This window comes from Akebia trifoliata, chromosome 2 (genome assembly GCF_017979445.1).
Source record: "Akebia trifoliata isolate Shusen 1 chromosome 2, ASM1797944v1, whole genome shotgun sequence".
In the NCBI taxonomy this organism is placed as follows: domain Eukaryota; kingdom Viridiplantae; phylum Streptophyta; class Magnoliopsida; order Ranunculales; family Lardizabalaceae; genus Akebia; species Akebia trifoliata.
In genome coordinates, this window is record NC_141376.1 from 11,155,948 (window position 1) to 11,170,346 (window position 14,399).

Sequence of the window (14,399 nt, forward strand, 5' to 3'; positions counted from 1 at the left end):
TTTTTTACAAAAGATACAAATCATTTATTATATTTTTTAGAATAATTATATATATTTTAATATAAGCACATATTTATTTCCTGAAACCACTATTTATAATATAATTAACTTTAATCATAACAAAAAAAAAAAATATTAATAACAATTCTTTACATTAAAATAAATATTTTCACCTCAATTCTTTAAAATTTCTAAATCTAAAATTTTATCCACTTTGAGGTATTTAATCATCAAATTCCCAAAAATCTGAATTTCCTTATTAAATTATTATTTTAAACTCAACAAGACATCTATTCTTGCAATCTAAAATCGGAAATTTACATTTTCCTTAGAAAATGACTGTCCACTCTATTTTCCACGTGCAATCAAACTTACGCTATTTGAAATCATTTCACATATTCCAACCAAAAAGGTACATCCGAGCTATTGGGGCTAGCATTCTTCAACCGCTCCTCAACAACCTATTTAATTGTTTTGGAGGAAAAACATTAATGATTGAATAATGAATTTCGGACTCTCCCTCTAACATACTCCCACTCTAGTTTCGTGACGTGCCATGTGCATAGTACTTAGGGCTAGCATCGGATCGATTTGGTATTGGATCAATACAATTTTAGTATCGATCCGATGTTTTTTTAAATTACATATCTGATCCGATTAGAACAGATTAATAAATATATGAACTGAATCCAATCATCCTTAAATCAAAATCGATCAGATCTGAACACATGTCTTATTTTCAAATGATCAACATTCAAAGAATATAAAATCATATAATTTTTTTAAAAATCTACTATCCAACTACAAATATAGAGGGAAATCAAAATTACTAAAATGTTTTATCTATATGTGTGTATAAGAAATTAAGAATAATTAAAAAAGTATTAAAGTATATTCGGATCGGATTGGGATAGATCTAAATCTGATTCGAAAATCTGATTTTTCAGAATTTTTCGGATCGAATCGATTTGGACCGATTTAGATAGCGAATATATTTCGGATCATTGTTAGTCCTAATAGTACCATAGATTTTCTTCTTCGGGATACACAATTGCACATATTTAAAAGGATGTGAAGTTATGTATCCCGATGAAATCTATGATTCTATGCACATGCCACGACAGCAGAGTATGGGGGAGTGTATCAGAGGGGAAGTCAAATTATCATGATTCTTACTCTGAAAATAAAGATTTCTGGTTATGTTTGGGCAGGAGAGAGAAATTTCCTTTTTATTACTTAGGTCGTGCCACATGCCAAAACAGTATTGGTGTGCGTCTGTGGGCAAACAATCACTCTATTAAACCTCATTACTTTGTAAACATAAAGTAGTTGAAATGTTGGATCTAACATATTAAATGATTCTGATGGTAAGATATTTTTTGGGTTCCCAACAAAATCCTCTATAAAACATGTCTTCTTCCTCTCATCTCAACTGTAAGTTTGAAGGACTAAGTGTAGAATTGCATAGGGAGGAGAACACAAAACTAATCATCCTCTCTCTTTTTTTTTTTCCTCCCTATTAACACTTGTTGGTTTGAGGCTAGAAACCAAGTGTTCATTTTCCAGAGAGAGAGAGAGAGAGAGAGAGAGAGATGGATTCTGTAACAACTGCTGCAACTAATGAGAAAAAGCCTCATGCAGTTTGCATACCCTACCCAGCACAGGGACACATAAACCCAATGCTCAAATTATCAAAGCTTCTCCATCACAGAGGCTTTCACATAACCTTTGTAAACACCGAGTTCAATCATCGACGCTTACTCAAATCTAGAGGCCCCAATGCTCTCAAAGGCTTGCCAAATTTTCAATTCGAAACCTTCCCAGATGGTCTACCACCATCCGATGCAGATGCCACCCAAGACATCAGAGCCATCTGTGAGTCCACTAGAAAGAACTGCTTAGTTCCCTTTCGCAACCTCGTCTCCAAACTCAATAAAACTTCTTCTTCCAACGTACCTCCAGTTTCTTGCATAGTCTCTGATGGGCTCATGACCTTCACTCTTGGAGTTGCCGAAGAGCTTGGAATCCCAGAAGTCTTATTCTGGACTACCAGTTTTTGTGCCTTCGCAGGAGTCTTGCACTATCCCCATCTCATCCAGAAAGGTCTTATGCCCCTCAAAGGTATCATTTCTCTCTCTCTCTCTCTCTCTCTTATTTCTTCCCTTGGGAGAATTTTTTTGGGCACAGAAAAATCAAATCGGGATTTTAATCAACCGTTGACCAATCGACTCGCTACTCTAGATTTTTAAAATATAGTGGGTTTATTTTCATAAAAAAAAATAAGAAATTAGAAACCCGAACATTTTGCATTTGTTATTCTATTCTCATCCCTCTTAATAAAAGAATTAAATGAAAAGAAAACAAATCCATTCTTAGATAAAAACCCAATTTGCTGAAGAAAAAAGACGAAAGATTTCCAACATATTTTTTTTGACACGAGTCCATTATTTGTAATTAGTGTTGAAGGTGGGTTTCGAACCCAAATCATGGTACCAACCCTTACAAAAGAACCCTAACTTTCTGTGGAGGCTGCTTTTGTGATGACTGGATGATGGCGACCTAGCCTCGATGTTTGTCTAGGCTTTTAGGATCTCTTTTTGAAGTTTCATTTTCAGTTTGGCCTTCTTCCTTAAAAAACAGAGCATCCAATGCCAAAGTTAGATATCTAAAATGATTTTATAGAATTTCTTATATATCTTTTTAGGTTAAGATTGCATATCTTTGTTATCTATTTCTCCTTCTCTTTATAGAGTCCCCCCTTTCATTTCTTTCCGTTTTTTCCCTTATCTTTTTTCCCTTATTTGAAAAGGTAAATGCATCATCCCTTAAATTTAGGGATTCCCTAGAGATATTGCACTCAAATCCTGAGAATTAAGGAATTTGTGTGCCTTACTCTCTTTGGTTGTTATTCTTTCAAATCGTACTCGACCTATGTTGGTTTGGGAGTATGTGTAACTGGACCACAACCCAATCTATTTTCTCCTAAGGTTGAGGGATTTATTCCTCCACAATGCCCCCTTTAGGAAAGTCATGAGTATCATGAATTTTTGAGAATTGTAAGTTCCTGACTCCTTTCGTTGCATTACTCTGACTGACGCTTCGAACTCCAAGGTATTTGATCATCATTGTACGAGTTCCACGTTACTTAGCCTTTGTTGTACGGAGGTTTGTACATTAAATGTATTGTGTGAGCGGAAGTTCATCGCATTAAATGGGTTGTGTGGTCCCAAGGTGTAAATTTATTGTCCACCACACGTGCCGTTTACTGATAGGACCGCAGTTTTGCGCAGTTACCTCATTATGTCGACCATTAAATGCATCTATCTGACATCGCAGGCGGTTAGTATTTCTCCATGTGGCGCCCCTCCATAGGTTGGGCACGGGATGCATAGCATTCAGTCGCCTCGTTCTTGGGGCGTAATGATAGTCATTATAGCTTATAATGCGCTCCCACATCTAGGCAGCCATGGCTCCAAGATTGGATGTGAATCTCGAGGATATTTTTCTTATAAAAAGACCTCTCTTCCTCCTCATTTATACTTTTCTCTGATTTTCTTCGTCGAAGTGCTACTGGTTTTCTTCCAAGATTTTCTTTACTCGACTTTTTTAGTCCAAGTTTCTTTCTCCCCCTCTTCTTACACAAGTTTTTCGTGCCACTCACATTAAAAGTGACACCGACTGGATATGAGAGGCTCTCGTTTATGGACTGGTACTAGGGTTATAATCAGATCCAGTTGGCTCTTGAAGATAAAGAGAAATTGTAGAAAAATAAACCACAAAGAGACCGATCACCTTGGTCGTGTGGCTGCAAAGATCGTCTAAGAAGCCGACTAGATCTTTTTCTGGAAGGTCAGTAGTCGCCTTCTTGTTTGATGGGAGGAGACTCCTTCCAAGAAGCCCCCGAGCGACCTTGGCATCAGATAGGGCTGATGCATCGAGAAAGATCTTAACTAGTAGGACTTTCTCCTTAAGAGGAGCGTCCGTTGGATGAGAACCTCGACAGGAGTGTCCTAACTACTAGTAGAAGGACCTTTCTTCCTTCTCTTGCCCCGTTGTTTGGGGGGGTGCTCCACTGGGCTAGATTGGGCGTCACTCTCTGGTAGAAGTTCAGTTGGGGGCTCAAAAGTATGAGGAGAATGGTCAATAGGTAGGACAACTAAGATTGGAGTAGGCAGAGTATCGGGGGCAGGACACTTGCGCACGGAAGGCTTTCGAGTGACTAGTTGAGACGCCATCTCTTCTTCTTCAGATTCTGAGTTAGAGTTCCCAAGGGAGAAAGATGAGGAAGTAATGGAGGAAAGGATGGTCATTTGAGGACGGGGGTGAGAAGTTCCCTTTCCTGGTCTTTGAATAGTATTAAGAGGAAGGGTCGACGAATGGGAGGTAAGTTTCTCCCTGAACTCTTGATCAATGTGGATGGTTTCAAGAATGGGGGTAGGGGGAGGATGTCTGTCTTTAACACCTGCAGGGATAAAGTAAGTTTGCATATTGATAAGAAAGCCAGGAATCATGGAAAGGAAATATGTCAAATACACTTACCCGTCCAATTGAAATAATGATTCTTAAGGACAGGAGTAGACTGTCCCTCAGCATATTCCTAAGAACTTGTAAGTTTGACGGGATACAAGAACCACTTCTTATTTGTCTCGAGAAGCTGAAGAAGAACTTTCCGACCTTTTCTCTTCATCAAGTAGAAAAATCTGGGCCTCTTGGAGGCATTAGAGAGTTTGTATTGGACCCGAATATTGGTTAAACCAAGCTTTTGGCCTTCAAGAAGTCGGGAGTTCATCAGCTCGATTATAAAAATCAAACGAAAGAAGTTCCTCGTCATCTAACTGGGAGCCTTGTAGTAGAAGTTCTGGACTTCACTGGTCAGTGGGGACAAGGGTACCCTAAGACCTGCCTTGAACCGACCCAAGAGAACAACAATTGTGTCTTTCTCCCAAGTTTCATTAGGGTCAGGGAAGTCACAACATTCCGTAGCTACAAATTTCGAAATGGAATATGTGGCTCGGAACTCATCCATAAATGGCCTAGCAGGAGTGTATGGTTTTTTACCCACTGAGGACCAGTGGTTTCTTAGAAGAAAAAGAAAAAGGAAAAAGAAAAGAAAAGAGCGATGAAAAATCACAAAACAGAGCGTATAGAAAGGGTACCTTGAGAAAGAAGGGAGAAAGAAAGAAACTTGGACTAAGAAAGTTGAGTGAAGAAAAATCTTGGAAGAAAACCAACAACATTTCGACAAAAAAAATCAGAGAAAAATAAAAATGATGGGGAAGAGAGGTCTTTTTATAAGAAAAATGTCATCGAGATTCACATCCAATCCGAAGGCCAGGGCTGCCTAGAGGTGGGAGCACATTATAAGCTGTAATGACCATTATTACTCCCCAAGAACGAGGTAATCGAATGCCATGCGTCCCGTGCCCAACTTATAGAGGGGCACCATGTGGAGAAATACCAACCGTCTGCGATGTCAGACGGATCTATTTAATGGTCGACATAATGAGATAACGATGCAGAACTGCAGTCCTATCAGTAAACGACACATGGGGTGGACAATAAATATGTACCTTGGGACTACGTAACCCATTTAATGCGATGAACTTCCGCTCACACAATTCATTTAATGCACAAATTTTCGTACATCAAAGGTCAGGTAACGTAAAACTTGTACATTGATGATCAAATACCTTAGATTTCGAAGCATCAGTCAAAGTAATGCAGCGAAAGAACTCAAGAACTTACGATTCTCGGAAACTCATGATACTCATGACCTTCCGAAAAGGGGCATTGTGGAGGAATAAATCCCTCAACTTTAAGAGAAAACAAATTGGGTTGTAGTCCGGTTACACCTACTCCCAAACCAACATAGGTCGGGTACGATCTGAAAGAATAACAACCAAAGAGGGTAAGGCGCACATATCCCTAAATTTAAGGGATGAGGCGTTTACTTTTTCAAAGAAGGAAATAAGATAAGGGAAAAAACGGAAAGAAAGAAAAGGGGGGACTTTATAAAGAGAAAGAGAAATATATAACAATGGTATGAAATCTTAACCTAAAAAGATATATAAGAAATTCTATAAAATCGTTTGAGATATCTAACTTTGGCATCGAAGGCTCTGATCTTCAGGGAAGAAGGCCAAACTGAGAGTGAAACCACAAAAAGGAATCCTAAAAGCCTAGATAGACATCGAGGCTCGGTCGCCATCATCAGATCATCACAAAAGTGGCCTCCACACTTTCATTACTCTCTCCAAGTACTCACAACTAGAATGTAGATTTTGAGGTCATTTTCACTGAAATGGTTGATGTCCAATCCTTCTAATTTTTAGAAATATATTTTAGTACTTGACTAATAAATCTATTTTTATTTGTTTTAATAATACTAGAGTGATGATAATTTGACGTACTTTTGGCGCACACACTTAACGCACCCTAACATAGAAGCACATAACTTATTTAAAAAGAAAAAAAAAGAGTTGTAGAGAAAAAGTGAAAAAAAGAAACTTTTAGATCTGATCACCTTGTGACATTCAAAATCATGATCCGATGAAATGAGGTTGTAGAGGATACAATTATATGAACTAAAAAAAAAAAAAAAACAATTATTTTTCACCATTGAATTTAATTTTTAAATTTGGTTGATTGGTAGTTGTCTATTTTAAACACCTTGGATCAAATTCAAAAAACAATTATTTTTAATTTTTTTTAAATATGAATATTTTCATGAAATCTAGATGATTGTGTTGTTGGATTATCAATGTGATAATCAATGTGGGCCCAACGATCCATTTTAAGATTTGAAATCTAAAAAAATAAATATGTGGACAAAGAAATGGCAAGAGAGAAACTTTCTCTCTCTCTTTTCTTTTTATAAGTTATGTGCTTTCCCATCAACGTGTGTCAGGTGTGTGCGCCAAAAGTATGTCAAACTATTAGCACTCATTATACCATATAGACACTTCCAAGTTGAATCACGAGAAACTGAGTTGACTTGACTCAAGTCAAGCTTTAAAATTATGATCTATATGACTATCTTGATTACCTAATTCGTTGGTTAGAAATTGGGATCGTAGTTTGCGGCTTTAGAACAAATCTGGTTCATAGAGGACATTTTATTAGGTCATTTATTTTTGTTTTGGGATATATTGAAGACCTAGATAAGGGAGCATGTCATCAATTTGAAAATCTAGGGTATCTTTAATATTGGCCAAAACATGGAGAGATCAATTATTCTCCAAAATAAGGGATATCTCTAATATTGATCAAAACATATGGGATATCTCTAATATTGAGCAAAATAGTGGGTTGATTGGAGTCACTATTCTCTACGAATCCAGAATGAATCAAACCGTAAACCACTTTGCTTCATAAGACATGTGAGACCATGTTCTTCTTAGAGAGTGAGATTAGATCGTTTGGTAGCAAATAATATAGGATGCTTCTTAATGGCCTTGGCTTTGTAATTATGACACTATCTTACTAGGATTTTGTTGATTAGTCCAGGTCAAATTAGTCCCATTCAAAATTTGGTCTTTAAGGACTTTTGTGGGTCTCACCCATCTCTTTGACTGTTTGAACTTTGAACATAGTACGTGGTATTGATTACTTAGACAAGTTCGACTATGAATATTATCTAAGAAAATTGTCATAAAGACAACTTATAACTTTCAAAGGACTACTTTGTTATTAACGAGAGATGTGTAAGGACCTTCATGCATTTTATTTATGCACAACGTCAAAATTCAATAATACCAATTTTTTATGTTTTGCACTCAAAAATTTTCATTTACTACATTGCCGACCCCAAGCCCTCACAAATAAAGTGGGTTGCGTGAGATTGGTATCTCTTGTAAAATCCACTTCGAGATGAGTCAAAGTCGTTACTCCACTTTAATGTGAAAACACCTCAAAAGTTCATTCATTTTCACTTCTCTACAGATTAAAAAAAAAAATTATACCTTATGTATATGTATCGATCGAAGTGGAATTTTTCTAGACCATTTCAACCCCTTTCTAAACTTTTCTTTAGGATCATATGAATTAAAGACTTCTAGAAATCAGATGAACTTGAATTTCAACGTCATATATTCTCTCTTAATTACTATTTTCTAGGTAACAACTTACACATTAGATAACCCCTAAGGGTGAACATCAAGAGGAAAGGCGAATTCAAGGAGAAATTGAACATAAAAAATGAGAAATATATACTTCTAATACCACTTGATTATATCGAACACACATCTATGACAATTAAGAATGATCCAGGATTATAGGATAATTGAGAGCTAAGCTCAACCAAACTCAAATATATCAAAATAAAAATAAAAAATATAAGGGAAAATTATTTAATAATCCTTGGTACTAACTTTTCTTTAAATTTAGTCATTGATTTTTACGGGTTATCAAAATTATCCATTTAGTAAATTCCTTTTTTCAAAACAGTCCCCGAACCTCACTCTACATATTTTTCACGATTAAATTGTCAAAATTGCCCTAACCATTCAAGTTCATCATTTTTATTCAAAAAAATTGAATTTCCGACATCTTGGTTGAGTTTTGGAGACTCCATTTCGATGAAAGGATTTGAGAGGGAAGAAGTTCTTTTCAATTTTTTTGTTTTCTTTCAAACATATTGAAGATATATGTAAAAAACTAGGGGCCTGCGTGGATTGACTTTTCTAAGTACTTCTAACTTTTGGGGGGAGTCAGAAGCACTTTAAAGGTATTTTGATAAATAACTCCTGGAAAGAACTATTTTATTGTGGAGTCATTTTTAGTGCTTTTTTACGGAGTACCGATAGTGTTACTTCTTTAAACTACTCTTGCGCGGAGTCACAAAACATTATCAAAATGACGGGATTGGAACAAGTATGCCCGTCATAAATTTTGAAAATTACAAACCTACCCTTAAAAAGGCAATTGGAATATTATTATATTACTATCCATTGATATGGTGGTAGTCTTTTGCACAATGTGAAAAAAGCCCAAATTTGATAGTTTTGGGCTGTCAAATTTTATAAAATTCGACGGACCAAGAAGTCGAATTGGTGTCGAATTTTTAATTGTCAAATTTTTTTTTTCGATGGGTCGAAACTATTAAATTAATGAAGGATGAGAGAAATTTGATAGCTCTAAGCTGTCAAATCTGGGAACATCAAGAATTTCGACAGTCCTAAACCGTCAAAATTCAATTTTTAAAATTCGTGGACCTTGGTCCGTCAAATTTTTATGTCAAATTTTCCAGTTTTCACATAGTGTTGGTATAACATTTGGGATAATTATACCCCTAATAAAATTTGAAAATTACAAGCATACCCCTAAAAATGCAATTGTAGTAATATTATATTACTATCCATTGATGTGGTGGTAGCTTTTTGGTGTAGCATTTGGGACAAGTATGCTCCTCATAAATTTTGAAAATTACAAGCATATCCTCAAAAATGCAATTAGATAATATTTTATTATTATCTATTGATATGGTGGTAGTCTTTTAGTGTAGCATTTGAATTTGGCTTTCTACCTCCCCCAATTCCTCACTCAATGATTTATCCATGAACATTTAACCATAGTTAAAATTTTCTTATTGCAAGATTGACGTGAACAATTACACACAAATTTACTATCCATTGATGTGGTAAAAACTCTTCATATTTTTAGTAGTTGTATATATTTGCTCACAATATTTTCTATTTGTTTAAATTGTTTGGTGTTTATATTAGTTTTGATGGATAAAAACAATAACTTTTATTTCTTTTGAATAATAATTTGTTGAGTTATAATGTTAAAAATAGTAACTGATACTTATAAAGGCATTTTGATCATTTTAACAGAATCTAAAATAGTTTCCAAACACAAAACTCTATCAAAAGTACTTCTGACAATATTTTTCAAAACCTACATCCAAACACACAACAGTTATCCACCTACTCCAGACAATACTTATGTTCTAAGTACTTTTGGTTCCTGTATCCACACGGGCCCTAGGATTTTTCAATTATTTTACTTCCTTTTTGATTGAAAATTGATTAAGGATGGCTCTTTTGGTTTGAAATCATCTACGCAAGTCGTTATGTCAAGTTTTAAGTTGACATATCCATGTATATTAGTTAGAAAAACTTGAAAAAACGAAAAATGGTTGAATTTTATAGCGTTAAGGTCTACAATTTTAATTTTTGAATTCAATAATTTTATTGTTAAGGTCAATGTTTTTATTATTATAGTCGAACTCAACAATAATTAAAACTTGTGAGCTTGATAATAAATAAAACTAGAGAGATCGATAATTATTGTTGAATTCGATTGTAATTAAAAAAAAATATCGACCTCGACAATAAAAATATTGAACTCAAAAATAAAAACTGTTCACCTCAATACTATAAAACCCACTTGTTTTCATTTTTTGAGTTTTTTCAACTATAATACATGGAAAGATTGACTTAAAACTTGACATACTAACTTGTGTAGATGATTTCAAATCAAAAGAACCACCCTTGATCATTTTATATCCATAAACGAAGTAAAAGAATCAAAAACCTTAGTTTTTTACATACATCTTTAAAATACTTGAAAAAATCCTTGAAAAAGCCCTTGGAAATGACTTCTTCCTTCTCAAATTTTTTCATCGGAATGGAGTCTACAAAACTCAACGAGGATGCCGAAAATCTAATTTTTTTGAATGAAAATGGTGAGTTTGAATGGTTAGAGAAATTTTGATATTTCAATTGTGCGAAATGTCTAGAGTGCGGTTCAGGGACTGTTTTGAAAAAAAGGATTTACTAAATGGACTATTTTGATAATCCGCAAAAGTCAAGGACTAAATTGAAAGAAAAATTAACTTCAAGGACTTTTAAATAATTTTTCCAAAATATAAAGGGTTTTCTCCTCCAAAACCATCCCACCCTTGCGTCGCATATAGGTTTCAATTAATTGACCAACCTCCACCAAAACCATGTATGGGTCCTACCAATTTTCAGATATTCTTCAAACTCTCTTTAATGTCAAGATTTATGATCACTATGGAGTCGATCCAAATCCATTTTGACTTGCCCTTGAATTTGATTTGAATCTAACTTACGACCAATCTCATCGGGCGGCTCATTTTTTATGTTATTGTTGACTACATTTTGATTTACTATATCCTGTGCTGCATCAACGTCCCAAGAAGCATAGGTCTTGGGCTCGAACACCCCCCCGGAGGTATCACCTTCAGGGATTAACCCCATAAATTACATGACATGGGTTGAAGGATGGATCGCACCTGCCCCAAGGACCAGTCAAGTGCTCTAAGAGGCTCTGATACTTTTGTTTTTTTCGCTAAGTGATCGAATTTTCATTTATAGAAGAAAAGAAAGAATTTACAAAAGTCTAGGAGATGGGATATTCAACCAATCACCCATAAACGTCTTATGAGCTATCAAAGGTAATCTCTCAAGAGAATCATAACCCATTACATTTAGAAGTAGATGCAAATGAAGCTAAAGCATCCGCCACATGATTACCTTCTCTAACACATGTCTGATTTCCCATTGGGTATCCTTAAGAACATGCAAGCTTCTAACAACAAAGTTCTCCAATCTCCAAGGGAAAGAGCCACATTGTAAAGCTTTCACCAATAACATAGAATCCAATTCGATGATGAATTTTAGCCCAGCGAATTGACACATCTTCACACCATAAAGAAGCCCAAAACACAGCCGAGTTATTTGAATTAGAACCTAAATAATAGGCAGCTGCCTTGATTAAAGAACCATTATGATCTCTTAAAACGCCACCCAACACCCGCATTACACAGATTATTCAAGCTAGAGCCATCTATGTTTAGTTTCAACCAACCCTTCACAAGTTTCATCCAATTAATCAGCACAATCTGATTTTTCGTGAGAGCGGAAGGAGGATGAAAACCCAATTCCAGTTCCTTAAACCAGAGCTCAACTCTACTTATACACTAGATGTTTCTAAAAATCTCTAAAAGACTCAAAAAATATGCATACTGGAAAGATCAAAATACCCCAAAATTTAGTTTGATTTTCAATAGGATCAACTAAAGTACACCAAGACAGGACCAGGCCCATTGTTTTCTTAGAAAACAAATTATGTACTTTCCCATTAAAAAAAAAAAGAATCGTGATGACTGCACACAGTCATGGTACGTGGTTGGGCAGGCGGCTGACGTCTGTGCCCTTGCCAAGTCAGCTGTGTACCCAACTGCGTACCAAGACCACGTGCATTCATCATTATTCTTAAAAAAATGAATTGAGATTTTCTGTTTTGAATTTTAGGTGCTAAGCTGATGAATCTATGACATGCCACCACATGTATTGAAAAAAAAAAAAAACAAGAATGATTGGTTAGTGGGGAGAAAATTTTGGAAGAAAATTTCTAAGCGGTTTAAGGGCTTAGATTTTACTTGTTTCAATACACGTCGCAACATGCCCTTGGTTCATCAGCTTAGCCACATAAAATTCAAAACAACTAATTTCAGTTCTTAAAAAATGATGCAGATCCACAAATCCTATTTTATGAGAAAAACTATTTTCACATTGTACCTAATGATTTTTAGTTTTTGTGGTGTCTGCAGAAGAGAGTTACCTAGAGACCCCAATCGATTGGATTCCAGGACTGAAAGATATCCGTCTGAGAGATCTTCCTACATTTTTAAGATCTAAGGATCCAAAGGACATGATCATGCACGACCTTATATTGGGAGAAATGGAAAGAAGTTATAAAGCTTCAGCGATCATTTTCAACACTTTTGATGCCCTTGAAAGCGAGATTTTGGATGCAATCAAATCTCAGTTTCCTCTACCTCCTATTTACACCATTGGTCCTCTGCAATTGCTCATCAACCAGACTTTAGAAAATGAGTTAAGATCGATTGGGTCAAATCTATGGAAAGAAGAGCTGGGGTGTCTGGGGTGGCTTGATTCCAAAGAACCCAATTCAGTTGTCTACGTGAATTTCGGTAGCATTGCTGTTATGACCCCTCAACAACTGATTGAAATTGCATGGGGGCTTGCTAATAGCAAACATTCTTTCTTGTGGGTAATTCGACCTGATGTCTTCGTTGGTGATGCAGCGATTGCTTGGCCAAAATTTGTAACTGAGACTAAAGAAAGGTGTATGTTAGCAAGTTGGTGTCCACAAGAACAAGTACTCAATCACCCTTCGATCGGTGGGTTCTTAACACACAGTGGGTGGAATTCAACAATCGAAAGTGTGTGTGGTGGAGTGCCAATGATCTGCTTGCCATTCTTCGGAGATCAACTGACAAACTGTTGGTATTCTTGTACCTATTTGGGTATCGGCATGGAGATCGATAACAATGTTAGGAGGGATGAAGTGGAGTGCATTGTGGGGGAGTTGATGGAGGGAGTAAAGGGTAAGGAGATGAGGATGAAGACCATGGAGTGGAAGAAGAGAGCTGAAGATGCAGTTGCTCCTGGTGGTTCTTCATATGCGAACATTAACAACGTGATCAACAAAGTTCTTCTATCTAAAAAACACAATTAATTCCATCTTTTTCTACCTAGATACTTATTTACATATTTGGAATAGATTCAACTGTAATAAAATATAACCACTAGGGGTTAGCTGAGTTGGTAAGTTTGACTTGGGTGCTGTTTGTTAAACTGAAAAAAATAAGCGTTGAATAGCATTAAGCACTGAAACTTATAAGCGCTGAATTTAAGTACTGAAAAGTTGTTTATTTAGATGCTGAATCATGTTTGTTACACATTGCTAAAACTGATAAATTGTCTTTGTTACCCTTATAATCATATTATACATTGTTTGCATGTTTCAAATGCTTATTTATTATCAAACACAATAAAATATATTATTTCTTATAAAATTAAAATACAATTTATTTTTAAATAATAAATAATACTCAAATCTTCAATTTATAAATAATAATTTCTATTTATAAAAGCCCACAAATTTTAAATTAAAAATAATAATGTCATAAAAGTCATCAAAATTTGAAATCAACTTTAAAATAACTTAATTTTGGATGAATAATTTTCGATGGAAATAAATGATGTGTAATTATAAAAACACCCTATGAATTAATAAGGGCAACCCACACTATAGCCATTTTTTGTTTTGTTTTATATGGGTTAAAGTTTTTGGAATGAGCAAATTTTTAGTGAGGATGGTCTATATGGTCTAGAGATCATCCTCACAAAAAATCATTCTATTTTGAAACTTCTAACTCGTCAAAAATAGTTTTAAAAAAAGGGGACAATTTATGGTTCTTGAACTTGTTTTGATAGGGTTAGAAGTTTCAAGATGTACTATTTTTTGTGAGGATGATCTCCTCATTGTAGAGATCATCCTCATCAAAAATCAACTCAGTCCAAAACGTTTAACCCACATAAGACAAAATAATTTAGCTATGG

At 35.3% G+C, this 14,399-nt stretch overlaps 1 protein-coding gene across 1 annotated transcript; it reads left to right on the forward strand.

The window, feature by feature from the left end:
- Positions 1-1,426: 1,426 nt before the first annotated feature.
- LOC147409520 (7-deoxyloganetin glucosyltransferase-like) lies at positions 1,427-13,929 on the forward strand. Its single transcript, XM_086429864.1, has 2 exons — positions 1,427-2,121; positions 12,581-13,929. The coding sequence occupies exons 1-2, from the start codon at positions 1,593-1,595 to the stop codon at positions 13,510-13,512; spliced, it is 1,461 nt and encodes a 486-aa protein (XP_086285990.1). The 5' UTR covers positions 1,427-1,592; the 3' UTR covers positions 13,513-13,929.
- Positions 13,930-14,399: the final 470 nt, after the last annotated feature.

Coding starts and splice junctions, on each gene's coding strand:
- LOC147409520 (XM_086429864.1), top strand. CDS start 1,593: ATGGATTCTGTAACAACTGCTGCAACTAATGAGAAAAAGCCTCATGCA. Junction 2,122..12,580: donor AGGTCTTATGCCCCTCAAAG/GTATCATTTCTC, acceptor TGGTGTCTGCAG/AAGAGAGTTACCTAGAGACC.